The following is a 15942-nucleotide window of genomic DNA, read 5'->3' as shown; positions in this document are numbered from 1 at the left end:
GAATGCCATGGATCATGAATACATGATCTTCTAATCTCTGGGAAATTACAGCCCCGGTTGCACGTCTCAAGGGAAACAACATACAGTATTTAGTAAAACAACATACTACTACCAATATATAAGTGTTTAGTTTCCTTGAGGGTGGTAGCGGTCCAACCAGGTCTATACTGAGGCACTGAAAGGGCCGACTGCAAACTTTCGCACTTCCCATGAAGCCTGGAGTCGGTTGTTGGCTGTGTTTATAAGCGGCACACACCGAGCAATTGGCGACGTATCGGACTACATCTTCATACATCCGTGGCCAGGAGTAACGAAGTTTTAACCTGTTATACGTTTTAGCGGTACCTAAATGTGCAGCAGTGGGGACTGCATGGTTAGCATGCATGATTTCTTCACGAAATTCCACTGGTATCACCTCTTTCCACTCGAAATCGGTAGTTAAGGCATTCTTTGATTTGGTGTAGCGATAAAGGCGACCATTTAACAATTGATAATTAGGTACCGATCCTGGGTTGGATTCACATTTGTTATAGATCTGCGAATACCAAGGGTCATTATTAGTGGTGTTTGTATCAATTAAACAGATGGGAACTGCCCTTGATAAGGCGTCCGGTACGATATGTTCTGAGCCTCTCCGGTGCTCGATTGTGAAGTTATAAGGTGAGAGACGACAACCCCATCTTTCGAGGCGCCCCGTGGGGTTTTTGAGATTAAGGAACCACTTCAAACTGGCGTGGTCTGTAACAATCCTAAATTGACGACTTCCTTCCAGGTATGGTCTGAAGTGTTCTACAACATTGACCACCGCCAAAGCTTCTCTCTCAGTGGCGGAATAATTTCTTTCTTGAGGCGTGAGGGATCGACTGTAATAGGCCAGTGGGTGTTCCTCTCCTTCAAATATTTGTGTCAGAGTTCCCCCGATGCCGAAATCTGAAGCGTCACAGTGAACCGAGAATGATTTGGAGAAGTCTGGGCAGGCTAGAACTGGGGCCGTGGTCATTGCTACTTTTAACTCATTAAAAGCTTGATCCGCTTCTGGGGACCAACGAAAAGGTGGAGCGCCTTTTCGCGTGGACGTTAACTGATTGAGAGGTCCAGCAATGTTGCTGAAATTTTTAATAAATCGGCGGTAATACGACGCCGTACCTAGGAAGCGTTTAACATCTTTCCGACTCTTCGGTATGGGGAAGTCTACCACCGCTTTGACTTTGTCAGGGTCCGTGCGTAAGCCGTACTCGTCTACAAGAAAACCTAGGTACCTTAGTTGCCTACGAAAGAATTTACATTTAGATAGGTTTATTGTAAGGTTAGCATATCGAAGTCGTTCTAGTACGTGGCGGAGTAGGGTTAGATGTTGTGTAAACGTTTCAGAGACAATTATTATGTCGTCTAAGTATATAAAAATACGGCCGTTGTATTCTGGACCAAACAAAATGTCCATCAAGCGTTGCTGAGTTGCTGGGGCTGAGGTAAGGCCGAAACACATTACTTTAAAATGGAACAAACCGCGGCCAGGGACCGTAAAGGCGGTCTTTTCCATGGATTCCTTGGAATCTAAGCCTATTTGCCAAAAGGCTGATTTAAGGTCCAAGGATGACAAATACTTCGCGTTCCCTAGTTGATTAAGAATTTGATTAATTAGTGGTAGGGGGTAAGCGTCGTGTTTGGAAACTTCATTTAGTTTTCGGCTGTCCAGGCAGAATCGAAAGGAGCCATCTGATTTCGGGGCCATGGTCACCGGGTTATTCCATGGACTGCTGCTTGGCTCGACGACATCCAGCTGGAGCATCTCATCTAGCTGTTTATTGAGCTCTGCAAGTTTGTACGGAGATAACATGTAATACCGCTGTTTGATCGGCTTCGCATCTCCTGTATCAATCGAATGCGTTAGCAGATGCGTTCTTCCCAACCCCTTCTCCTCGGCGGATATTGATGCAAATTCTTTAATAATAGTATCTGCCTCACGTTGTTCCTCCGTCGAAAGAGACTCCAAGCCGTGTATGTACCTGACCTCAGAGACGATGTTGTTATGTTCTTCGTTTGATAAGGAACAGGTTCCATTCTTTAGTAGCGCGAGGATATCCCGTCCGAAGCCGAAGGCTATCCAAAAGTTAAGACCGAAAATAAGTTTAGTGTGGACCTCCGGTATCACATGAAACTTTACGACTTGCGTGTTGTTACCTACAAATACGGGCAAGAATACATGGCCCTTGATGGGCGAACGGACTTTGTTCGCCGAGATTATATGAGTTAAACCGTGCGGCGGATGCAGAGTAACTCGACCCTCAAAGTACTTGTCAAAGGTGTCACCACCCAAAATTGTCAACTCCGAGCCAGAATCCATTAGGCCAGAATAGGACATGCCATAAATTTTTACTTTAAGGTATGGTCGCAAGCCGTGTTCATCAGCTTCGTTTATCGAATCTAGTAACTTCAAACTATGGCAAGACTCAAAAACAAAAGTAACAAATGACAACCAAGAGTGCCATTCCTCTCGATCGAACTTAGATGCTTGGTCGTCGGCATGAGAGATCTGTGATTCGCGTACATTGCTGCACGGACCGATTGTATCCTGTAAGGCTCCATTATAAGAATTAGCGGGGAATGTATCCAAATAAGGATTTGTATCCTGGTAAGTTTCGTTCTGTGGATAAACTACGTTATTTTGTGATAAAGGTGTTATGGGGAATGTAGACGATTTCTCCATACTGTTAGTTGCCTCAGGGTAAATTTCGTTATGCGTGTAAGTTACATTATTTTGCCAAATAGGGGTTGGAGAGGGTACAGTTGGTCCTTCTACACCAAAATCTGCCTTAGGGTAAATTTCATTATGTGGGTAAGTTTCGTTATTTTGACAAATATGGGTCGTGGAGGGTGCAGACGGTGTTTCTGTATAATAATTTGCATTAGGGTAAATTTGGTTATGTGGGTAAGTTACGTTATTTTGCCAAATAGGGGTTGGAGAGGGTACAGAAGGTCCTTCCACACTAAAATCTGCCTTAGGGTAAATTTCATTATGTGGGTAAGTTTCGTTATTTTGACAAATATGGGTCGTGGAAGGCACATACGGTGCTTCTATATAAGAATTTGCATTGGGGTAAATTTGGTTATGTGGGTAAGTTTCGTTATTTTGATAAATACGTGTCGTGGAGGATTGAGTCGGTTCCTCTACACAATAATTAGCATTTGGGTAAATTTCATAATTTGGGTAAGTTACGTTATTTTGCCAAATATGGGCTGTGGGGGCTTTAGGTAGTGCTTCTACACAGTAATTTACATTATGGTAAATTTTGTTAAGTGGGTAAGTCAAGTTATTTTGCGAAATAGGGATTGTGGGGGGTAAAACGGGTAAGGTTATGTAGTTAGTGGGGACAAAAGCGTTAGTAAGGAGGTTTAAGGGGTTAGTTAGGTTAGTAAAGGCCGGATGGGGAAATAATGCGGGAGGGGTAATGTTGTTAGAGGGGTCAAAAGCGTTAGTAAGCGGGTTTAGAGTGTTAGTGAGGTTAGTAAGGGCAGGATAGGGAAGTGAAGTAGGTGGGGTTATGTTAGTGGGGGTAAAAGCGTTAGTAAGCGGGTTAAGGGTGTTAGTGTGGTTAGTAAGGGTAGGATAGGGAAGTGAAGCGGATGGAGTTATGTTAGTGGGGGTAAAAGCATTAGTAAGCGGGTTAAGGGTGTTAGTGAGGTTAGTAGGGGTAGGATAGGGAAGTGAAGCGGGTGGAGTTATGTTCGTGGGTATAACAGCGGTAGTGAGCGGGTTAAGGGTGTTAGCTTTATTAATTGGCATCGATATGGTATGTAATGGGCGGCATTGGCCTTTTGTTGTCAATGAAGTTGATACAGCATTAGGTGCAAGTAAGTGATGGTTAAGTAGGGTAATGGGTGCTGAAGAGCTAGGGTATTTGTTATTAAAATAACTATTGAGTTGTGTATGGTTTTCTAGAGTGGGCTTTCTGGGATTACTAAATATAGGCGTGCGAATAAATATTCTACTTTTATATTTTTTAGTATTTTTTGTGGAAACCGGATCAGCCATACCCTGACTCGGCGTTATTAGTTTTTTGAGGTACTAGGTGTGGACGCACATTTAGGGCAAGTACGGGCTGTTACGTCGTTCTCGCCGCAGCGATAACAAACGAGTTTAGGAGCTGCTTTACAAGTTTTCAAGGTGTGACCGTCCACGCGGCACCGCACACAAAAGTCAGCCGATGCTTGCACTGCCGAGACAGTTTTTGTTGTGAGTGGCTTATAAACCAAATCATGGGCCAGTGACTTACTTAAATCTCTGTCAGGCTCGGCAAAACGTTTGGCGCTTTGAGTGGCGGCCTCTAGCTGCCGACAACGATCTTTAAGTTCACCTATAGATTCTATTTTAAATAATGCCAATTGTTTAGAATAGAATGGTCTGACGTTTTGTACCAATATACTCAATTTCTCGGCCTCTGGTAAGGGTGTCTCTAAACGGGAAAAATAATTAAGCATTACGCTGACATAGTTAACTATTGACTCATCAAAACCCTGCGTCCTAGCACGTATTTCCCTCATAAGTCGGACATTATAATCTAATGGGAGGTAATCACGGATCATCACAGCCTTCAGGTCCGTCCAGCAGTGTACTTGATCACAGATTCCGTTAAACCACGAGGATGCCTCGTCCGTGAATAGTTCGCAGGCGGAGCGAAATAAGGTTGAATCCGGTATGTCACGTGACACACGCACTTGCTCTAACTTACGTAAGAAAGCTTTGACACAGGTCTTGCCATCATATTTTAAATTTAATTTTTGCACCAAATTATGGTGTTTTGTGCATGCTGGTAAGGCCGTAGGATTCGGTTTGTCAACCTCGAGTGCGACATCCCTTGACAATGCACTTCTAAAATTAATCAACACATTGTCAAGGCGAGATAGTAGTTTATCCAACTGATCACTTAATTCACAATGCCTTGAGGCCTCTGATTCAGCTGGTGTTAGGCGGGTTAGACGGTGGTAAAGATGGTGTGCAACCGCCTGTACGCGGTTAAGAAGCTTCAAGGAAGTACGACGCTGTGTTGGTGACTGTAGTTGGTCACGAAGGTCGTCCATTTTTGCAGATATTATGTCCAGTTCTTCCTTGACGTCACCATTGTAATCCGCGACCTCGTCAGTGGGAATCTCCTGATTCAACTTCCGGAGCTGGCTCCGGAGCTCCATCACTGTAGTCAGTGGCACCCCGAGGCGCACCGTCACTTCATACTCGAGTTCATCTTTTTTTAAGAGATTAAAAGCTATTGGACGCTCCTCCAAAGCGGTCTCATTCGCCATTGTTACAGTAGTAAAGGTTATCACTATTAAATATTAAATGTATTTTCCTTATATTTTTCCCCGAAAAGAAATAATTACCTAGTTTATAAGTTTAAGAATGTTATAGCGTTATCGACCAACAACAAGTTTAAGTTCACCAGTTTAGGTATAGCACACTCTTAAAGAGTCAACAAGTAATATGAAATAACATTAAACACAGTGGAAATAATGTTTTCATAAAAATAAAAGTGGATGTAAAGAGTCCTTAAAATAAATACAACTAAAAAAATAAATGTAAACAGTGGATTTTCTTCCCTAAATCAACCTAGTACCGTAAAATGACATGGAAGTGAAATACAACAGTAGGTACTGACTGTGCCAGAAAAAACATGTGGTTAGACACTCTTGCTAACCAAAACTCAATTAAATTTAAATATTTTTAAAGTAAGTTACATTAAAATACAATAGCACAAAACAACCAAGTTCAAACCTTCGCTGAATTTTGGAGGGAAAGAAGCCAAATATCACCAAACCTATTCGGGCGCCACTGTAATACTTTTTTTTTAAACTAAGGGTCCTGAAGGGGATAAAACAAACAACCCGATAGTGGACAGGTACAATTTAATTGCCGGCCTGGTTAAGTTTACACTTTGGAGCTTAAACACTACTTAACGACTTATTGATAGTAAACTAAATTTATATTTATCTAACCGGGTTTTAATTATTGTTGGTGATACTTGGTCGATTGCGCTATTGGATAGTTAATACTAAAAGGTGAATAGTCCAAAATCGCAGTTTAGGAAAAAGTAGTGAAAGGCTTAGCTGCACTGTAGCGACAGTCGACGGCTCTCTCTCGACCAGATGGCCGGAGGTTCCAATAGCTCCGACTCTGGCGGGGCCAGCTGCACAGGTCGACTGGCACAGAATCTGGCCTACCAAAGGCCGCGCCCCTAGTAGACACCTCCTGGAAAATTCCGGGTACGGGATTAGTTCCACTGGCTCAGGTCACGCCAAGAATCTGTGGCCCGTGCCACGGGAGAGTCCGTTTCACATAGGAACAAGGGTTTCCATGCGTAACCCTTTGGGGTTATATTACAGTATAGAATTCAGCGCTACGCGGGATACTTTTATATGGCCGCATGGCACGCCATACAATTTCTGACAAAAGTATATGAACGACGCCTTACCTGTCGGAGGAAAATCGTCTTGCCGGGGTTTATGAGTGATCGAATATCAACTCCGAAGTGCCCAGGACGCTCCTGGTTCGCCCTTTCGGGAAACGGGTTAACCTCAAGGTACACCTGAGGGCAGGCTGAAATAAACGGTTCACGTCAATAATCGCATAATCCAACAACAGATTCCGAATTTCACGGTCTTCACAAACGAATGTAAGATTACTTACCAAAGATGAGAACGTTGTCCCAATTATTTAATATAAAGCCGAGCCCGGCTAGGTCGGGGAAGAAAATCCAAGTCCCAAAATGGCCGAATCACTCTCCCCTCGGTGCCTCCTCCTCGATGTTGCCAGGGTTACAATCCCAAGGCATTTAACAAAACTGACGTGAAATTCTAAATACGGAAATTAGAACAGAGCGTGGTAAACGCTGCTGGACAAGCACGGTATGATATTTTTTAAGAAAGGGAAAGGAAGACTCGACAATCTATACATTCCTACCCGTTAATGGAGAATGATAATAATTATTTTGGTAAGAACTAGTTGTCGATCGAACTGGTTTCGAAGGGATTCAGACCTATCTCCCTGGCAACACGGAATCGCTGCCAACTTGACAGTCCATCGACACTATTCGAGACACAGATTTAATCGCCCGTCCGGCTTCATAGAAGTATTTTGTTATCTAAATATTTTTCCATTACAAGTTTGAAGTTTAGAAAGTCAAGTTTAAATCGCCCCACGACGACGAGATGACGACGACGACGAGACGAATCTAAAAAAAATGTTGGACGTCAAGGTTTGGACCATCCTGTATAAAATATTATTGCTTTATTATTTTTATTAACAGATTGAGTTTTTTTGTCCACATTCTGAGACTATTATCAGGCGTCCAATAAGTATGTCTAAAGTTTGAGAAGGGCTGGCATTGAAATAATGGTCACAAAAAATAAACATATAAATATAGACCTAGTCGTTATAATAATAAGGATGATATTCTTATGAACGTCGAATAGAAACATGGTCAACGCAAACGTGAGTTCGGTAGCAGAGACCATGGGTACCATTCACCGAACAGCCGTTCGGTGAACGAAACATGGAAAATATGAGGAACCTATTTCGCGAACAGATTTTGAAAATAGTATTTAAATCGTAATCAATATGGTATAACTACAAATCTATCAATTAATTTAATACTTGAATCCATTACTAAACCGTACATGTATAAAATTCTCGCTAATACTGGCGTAAAATATCTAAAATTATTGTTTGATAATAGTCTTGCCAAAAACCTTATTTTGATGCCAAAAAGTCGTAAAACATGAACATTTCAAACGCAGTTTTATAATAATCTATATAGGTTATTGTTGTTCGGCAATTGCTCATAAAATTACAAATACATTAATTTATTTGTGAGATTAGGTAGTTAATCTAAATAGTTCGTAATCAACCAGTAGAAAAATAATTTCAAAAACATACGCTTTTCCTGATTCCGGACGCTGTTCGATAATACCTTCCAATTAAATTGTCGGTGTACTCATCACCGAACTCACATTAAGCTTAATTTCTGATAATATGACTGCACTAAATTAATTAAATTTACTAAAATACACAAACTAATTAGGTAATCACACTGTAAAACCATACTTTGAAACACAGAAATAAATTTAAAAGGTTTTATGGCCTTAAGAAATATACGCAACTTCTTAACGATTTCTTTAAGGTTGCCCATACAAAGTGGCAATCGGCAGCGACGACCTGTTTCGATCAATTGCCACGTCCCAACTGCGGCACAAATTGGCCGACTCTGAGGCCTAATGGAAGGGACAGGTATTTAACTCGTGAAAAAAAAATACGCAAGTAAATATCAGCTGTAAGTAATCGACTTATAGCCTAAAATAGAAGAAATTCGGTGATACGGACGGATTCAGAGCGTTCGGTGGAGCGTACTTTTACCTTAGTTATCGACAGCAACCGTTCCGCGACCCACAAACCCAAGCGGAAAGCGTATTACAAAGGGGAGCCATAGAGAATATTAATCGGCCTCCATCTTGTCGGATCAGCTGAGCAACGGGCGTGGAAGCGTAAACTACGCTACGGTCGAGGAAGGAAACCACAATAACGCATAACGTTGTATTAAGCGTTTAATGTGTGTCTGGGTCAAAACATTATGGGACATTAGTATTTTATTGGACAAAGTACAAATACAAAGTTAAATAAATAAATAAAATCTGTATTGTTTGTCTACCACTGACCATCTGCATGCACTAAATCAAGTGATCGAAAAATGCACAGAGCACAATCTCCCCCTGTACCTCGCCTTCGTCGATTACTCGAAGGCATTCGATAGTATATCACACCATTCCATATTCGAAGCTCTACAACACCAAGAAATAGCACCAAACTATATAAAACTCCTACAAACCATATATTCCAATAGCACAGCCGCCATAAAACTTCAATCTTCTGGCCCCCCCTTCCATGTACAAAGAGGAGTTAAACAGGGAGATCCGCTATCGCCGAAGCTCTTCACCAGCACTTTAGAGCACGTGTTCCAAAAACTTGCACCGCGTTGGGGAGAGAAGGGCTTGATTGTCGGGGAGAGGAGGCTGACCAACCTTCGCTTCGCCGATGATATAGTCTTGTTTTCCTCAACTTCATCCGAGTTACGTCATATGCTAGAAGACCTTAGCAACGCAAGCCTCGAGGTTGGACTGAAGATGAATATGTCAAAGACCAAGGTCATGACAAACAGCACAAAACGTAGGATCGAGATAAACGGAGAACACATCGCATATGTCCAAGAATACCTTTATCTTGGCCAAATAGTCTCTTTCCAGGCGCGACAGGAGAAAGAAGTCCAAAGACGCACCGAAAACGCTATTGGTCAATGAAACACCTGATGAAGGGAGACCTACCTCTATCACTCAAGCGTAGGCTCATGGACATGTGCGTACTTCCAGTTCTCTCCTACGGTGCTCAGACCTGGTCATTGACGGAAGCTCAGAAGTCCAAACTCGGGGTTTGCCAGGGAGCTATGGAGCGCAGCATATTAGGTGTAAAATTAAGGGATCGAGTCCGAAACACCACGCTGCGCTCTAAAACTCGAATAATAGACGTAGCTCGGAAAGCGGCCAAGTTAAAATGGGACTGGGCTGGTCATGTCTGCCGAATGCCGGACGACTTGTGGGCCAAGTTAACCACAGAGTGGGAGCCCCACGAGTCTAACCGGGGAGCCGGCAGGCCTCGTCGGCGATGGCGGGATAACTTGGACTCCTTCTTGAGAGGCTGGCCAGATATTGCACTAAATAGAGACGAGTGGAGAAAGAGGGGGGAGGCCTTTGCCCAGCAGTGGGACACAGTGGGCTCTGAATAATAATAATAATATGTATTGTTTGTAACGTTTTGTTGCCATTTATAGGAAAAGTATTTTTTTTAGTTTTAGTTTTGGTTTTAGTAAAAAAATACTTTTCCTGTGATAATAATATTAATTATAATTAATATATTATTATTATAGGAAAAGTATTTTTTTAGTTTTATACAATATTCTTTGTCTATGGTACATAGTACATAACAGTCGAGTTCAGATATCTTTACGAGTCAACATTCCAGAAATATATTTACTTTATTCGCCTCTAAGTTACTGATAATAAGGTGGTGTAGATATATTTCGGAATGTTGGCCGTAAAATAAACTTTATATTAGTAATAATGTTATTATCATTACATTACAACCTTAATACATGGGTATTTTCCGTATACAATACAATACAATTCACAACTCTGCGAGTAAATAACGTTTATCACTTGATTAAACGTGCTTTATTATTCTAGAACGATTATTAATCGCTTATTATTTTTTCAAGTGAGTAGGTATAACTGAACAGATGCCAAGTTCAAGTAAAAACGAATATTGAGATAAGAATTGATGTTACCAACTGCTAACAGCTGCACACATACCTACCACAGAACTAAATAAATTACATATAAAACATTGGGCCGCGTATACAGATGTGTTTACTTCCATTCCGCCTTATCGTTCGTTCGAAATAGAGGTTCACTGCAAGAGGACGCTGGCCTCCTAAGCAATAGATAAGAACGCCGAATAACAAAAAAAAATATCGATAACTATGGGCGTCTTTCAAAATGCATATAGTTGCTGATTATTTATACATACTCGCACATACATACATATAATCACGCCTATTTCCCAGAGGGATAGGCAAGACCACGGATTTCCACTTGCTACGATCCTGATTAGGGCTGCCAACCGTACTATATTATAGTATTGTACTATATTTTGGCTCTCTGCACTATATACTTTTGGAAAAATATATAGTACGCTAAAATACAATATTTCCGATTAAATGTACCTATATTACACTCATGTTTAGTATTTTATCTAAAAGTACTAAATTTTTTTGATATGTACTATATTTTTGACGCCTTATTCTAGAAAATACTATATTCCGCAAAAAAAAGTTGGCGACCCCAATCCTCATATAATAATATAAGGTCCACCATCAAGGCGATCACGTTTATTTAGTCGAAAATTTAAAATCACCTCTTCGACTTGGTGTAAAATATACATTTAAAATAGTGGACATATGTATGACTTTCGTCCATGATGCGGTCATGGTTTAATTTAGTTTTCAGTAATGTAAGGTTGCCATGTCAACTGTTTCGTACGCAAGACGCTATACGAGTGACGTAAATCATAATAATACTTATAATATTTACTCAACAGGTCCCAATCAACTGATATTGCAGTTATATTATTGCAAGGTATAATTGAGAATGTGAGCATGAGCATTACCGGTGCCTCGGGAGAAACTATTAACTATAGTATAATTAAGAATAGGTACATCCGGTTTAATAAAGAAATTATACACTTATTTCTCACAGGTATATTTATAAGAACTATTAACATTCGTAATCACTTTAATTTAGCCACTAATGGCTGAAAAAATGATTTATCAACCGCAGTAATTTAAGTTGATAAACTAAAAGTAACACATTTTAAACAAAATTTTAAATATAATTATGATGTAACCAAGTTAATTAAGCACTAAGTATCTGTAATCTTCTTTAATTTAGTAAATAATCACATTTATCATTCAGCTGATGTTGGTGTACACTAACTACGATTTCAGATATATTTTTTCGCCTTAATGCATTAGTATAAACTATAAAGCATAAACATGTTAATATTTCTTTGAGTAAACAAGCAGTTATATATTCATTTAATTGGAATGCGAGCAAATTCTGATCGATATATTAATGTTAGTTCACAATTCAAGGTGATTACTTACTACGTCAATTTAAACATAAGAATATCATCATAGATTGGATTTTTGGCGTCAATGCTAGGTAAGGTATGGAATTCCAAAGACGTCAAATATTTGACGCCAATTATTGTCCGATCGTTGTTGAACACATGGACACGAATGGAAGGTAAAACATGAAAACAGGTAAACGATAAATTATTTCAACATACATGCTTCAACTTTAATGTTAAACTGATAATATAACGGAAGTTGTTGTAAAATTAAAATATTGGCTAATCCTGGATAAAATTATACTTTTTATTGCACCTATATAACCGATAATTTATGTTTCGGAATTAAAATTAAGTCATTTCTTAAGGGGCCCACGGATTACCAGTTCGCCGGACGATATCAGCCTGTCAGTTGTTCGGAACTGTCAACTTTTGCATTTAACTGACAGGCTGATATCGTCCGGCGAACTGGTAATCTGTGGGCCCCGTAATGGAAACATTATCGGCGCCATGATTTTCTAGGAATCTACCTATATCTTTCTTTGATTGGTTAATCGCTATCGTGTCGAGTGTTGCCGTTGTATGATTTGACGAATAAGACGTCTTAAAAGTTTGAACCAATCAGCTTTACTTGTACCGTCTTTGCATACTGAACTCAATATCAAGGACAACTGCTTTTTTTCTCAGTCGTATGTTTATTGTTTTGAATTTATAACTGAAATACGCAGTATTACTATGATGTAAAAAGATACACTTTGAATACTGACAAGTCTCTGATTGATTTTTTACCTTATTATTTATATTCATATAGTTATACCTACTTTCAGGACTGATTTCTCTGTCGAATAACATAGTGTACGCTAACAGCGATATCTAGAGGGACTTTAGTTACAATTGTCGAATCGCAGTTGCGCACAATCCTACTGTTGCTCAATAACACAAATTCGACTGAAAGTAACCGGATTATAGTTGTGGGCAGAGATTAGTAAAATAATAATAATACATAGAATGGGTTCCAGCAGGCGTTCTACATGACATCAAAGCTCTCCAAGCGGCCTCTACGTGTTGGATCTATATCCCCACGCACGCCTTATAAATGACCGGGCTTTAAAGGGGCCCACTCATTCACAGTCCGCCGGACGGTATCGGCCTGTCAAAATTTTGTTTTAACTGACAGGCCGATACCGTCCGGCGGACTGTTAATCAGTGGGCCCCTTCCAACCAGAGAGTTTGTAACGGAGATACAAATAATACATAGTTATATTCGACGTTACCTGTGGACCCTCCATTTCTGCATTACTATTGATGCTGAAGTGAAACGTAGATTCATGAGTCGGGCCATTGCTAGTTGCGGGTGCCGGAATTGAGATTTTCTGAAAATAATACAAATAATACGTTAATACAGTTTCTCATACTATAGAAAAAATTACCATAATATTGCGCCCAAGGGATCGAACTTGGGACTCCACTACCCCTAGAAACCACCACATGCAATAAACTGAATTCAACAAGAACAATTTGAATTATTGATATATAGGGTGGCACATAACGAAGGACTTTTACGCAAACTGGGAATTGTTCAGGCTTACGTACTTTATTTTTCACTTATTAATATTTCTAACCATTATGAGATACAGTTTATTAAACTTTAGTACGAAAATCTGCATGGTTCAACCCTAGCAAGTAGATCCTATTGAATGACATGACTTATAGTGGCCCGGCCAACGAAAGAAAAGTCTTCTAGAAATCGATTTTCGCCCATGTCGTCTCGGATATGGTATCGATGCATTCAGTGTAATGCCCTAAACACAAATATATGAGATGACAAGCGCGAAAGTGGTTGGGATAGTTGCTGTGACGTCATAAAATCGGCAGTACAAACTTTTTTTTATTTTCTTTTAAACATACCATGTGGGGTACCAAATGAAAGGGCTTTGTGAGTAGATCACAAATATATAACATACTGTAACATTTTCAATACTTGGTCTAACAAATTAATAGAAAACGTTCAAAAATTTCAAAATCCTCTGTTGACTTTCAAGTGCTCTTATGCACTCGATTGTAGATCACTTAGAAAACACTATCCTTTCAGCTGTCTCTAGAAATGTTCAACCCTGTATTATAATATTAAAAAGAGGTATTATAATTCAGAATGCGGAACAATCTAATAATACAATTAAATATTACACAAAACATGCAGTACGTACATATACTGCCATTACTGCCATTAGGTAAACTAGGCCAGGTTAATTGCGATCTAAAATATGTATTATCTTCAACCAAATTATGCCCTTGAGCATATCTCATTAATGCGCTGGAGAAACTATTATACACAAGGACGGTTCTTTTACGGGCATGTATTATAAAACCAAAAGAATGCTGTACCTACGTTACGTCTATCATTAATCCCACCAAAAACATTCTGTAAAAAACTAGCCAAGTCTCGATGGAGCTGCTTGTTTATCTCTAAAAAGTAATGAAATCTAGACAAAGTCGTGCCAAGTCTAAGGTTCCTTACTGCGATTTCTTTATTATTATAGTTAATGTTGTGTGACTTGGCCGTTGAAGGGTACACAAGGGTACAAAACCAGGTGCTCCATGACACCATTGCACCAATCTGCCATTGCACCAAAAAGAAGTGTTTGTTTCAGGCTCGCCCATACATAAGTATTATTGAAATACGCAGCTTTATCAAGTCACAATTGACTGGTTATTGAATCAACGTTTTCCAAGTGGCAATTTTCCATCGTCAATGGGTAGCGGTTCTGGCGACAGATTGGTGCAATGGTGTCATGGAGCACCTGGTTTTGTACCCTTGTGTACCCTTCAACGGCCAAGTCACACAACATTAACTATAATAATAAAGAAATCGCAGTAAGGAACCTTAGACTTGGCACGACTTTGTCTAGATTTCATTACTTTTTAGAGATAAACAAGCAGCTCCATCGAGACTTGGCTAGTTTTTTACAGAATGTTTTTGGTGGGATTTCACTTCTTTTTGTAGAAACGTGGGCATATTGATTTATTTTATTAGATTTTCTTATTTAACACATTTTTTTTCTTTTTAGGAGTAGTTTTTTTACTATTACAAATCTTTCTTTTCTTTTTTTCCGGTTCTGATTCTTGTACAGTAGCAACAGTTTTTCGTATTGCCCATTCATTAAATCTAATAATTAAATAATAATCAGCAATCCGTCACTAATCATCATATAATGACTTGGCAATCGCACATAATGCTTTACTCGTACCGTACTCGTAAATATGTGTAATGCTCAAACTGCAATTAGCGCTAGCGTTATGTTCAATTAGAATTATTTTTAATAGGTGACGATGATCCTTTTGTCATTATGCAGCCGTGCGATGGCCAAGTCATTATACGTATTACAAATTAAAGATATCTTATTGATACGGTTTTAACACCCCCTGGCACTGATTAAAATAACCGACTTGGTTTCACATTACATCTCAAAACTGTTTTGTAGTAAAAGCGTTGCGAGACTTGCAATTTTTTACATGTAATGTTTTTGATGGGATCTCATCTCTTTTTGTAGGCAGTCCTTCTTTTCGGGTACTCATACCCATACTATGTATACACATATCATAACTAAACATATCTTCATTCATACTCACATCGTACATCGTAGTGTACCTTTACTTTACTTTACCTACTATTTGTAGGAACTGCAACAGTAACTTTGTAATATCATATATTTATATGGGATTACAAACTTACTTATGCAGTTCTTAGATCTTTAATACGTGACTGATATTGCAATATTTTTAGGTTTTCCCTTTATGTGGCTATTAAACCCTAACTCTGTACCAAATTTCAGCTCTCTGAGTTAATGGGAAGTACTAGTTCTATTCTGATGATCATGAGTGAGTTTCATAAATGCGAAACTTTGCTTTCGCTTAACTTCGGAACTAAATGACCTACAGACTTGAAATTTTGGATTTTAAGTATGTGATTATAGCTTACTGGATGACCAAAATTTCTGCGTTCTGGTCTTATCCAGAGGTTCTCAAATAGGGGCCTGAAAATGCGGCGAAATGGTTCCAGTAAAGGATGGTACGGCAGTGTTTGCTTCGCGCTCGACTTGGCGGGGGCACTGCCGTGCCCCCCGATTCATGAATATATGAAATTGACGACCTTTAATGATTATCAACATTCTTTATAGAAGTCGAAGGAATTTTTATTTGGAGATCCAACTGTGACA

At 39.5% G+C, this 15942-nt stretch overlaps 1 protein-coding gene across 1 annotated transcript in view; it reads right to left on the bottom strand.

Moving 5' to 3' along the window:
* The window catches only part of LOC134669617 (RNA polymerase II elongation factor Ell), an 83757-nt gene that overhangs the window by 26565 nt on the left and 41250 nt on the right, over positions 1-15942 (bottom strand). The window contains exon 3 of the mRNA XM_063527274.1: positions 13000-13098. Within this exon, the coding sequence (XP_063383344.1) occupies positions 13000-13098 (99 nt within the window). The remainder of the gene's footprint in view (positions 1-12999; positions 13099-15942) is intronic.

This window comes from Cydia fagiglandana, chromosome 12, assembly GCF_963556715.1.
Source record: "Cydia fagiglandana chromosome 12, ilCydFagi1.1, whole genome shotgun sequence".
Lineage (NCBI taxonomy): Eukaryota > Metazoa > Arthropoda > Insecta > Lepidoptera > Tortricidae > Cydia > Cydia fagiglandana.
This window is presented reverse-complemented; position numbering and strand designations above follow the sequence as displayed.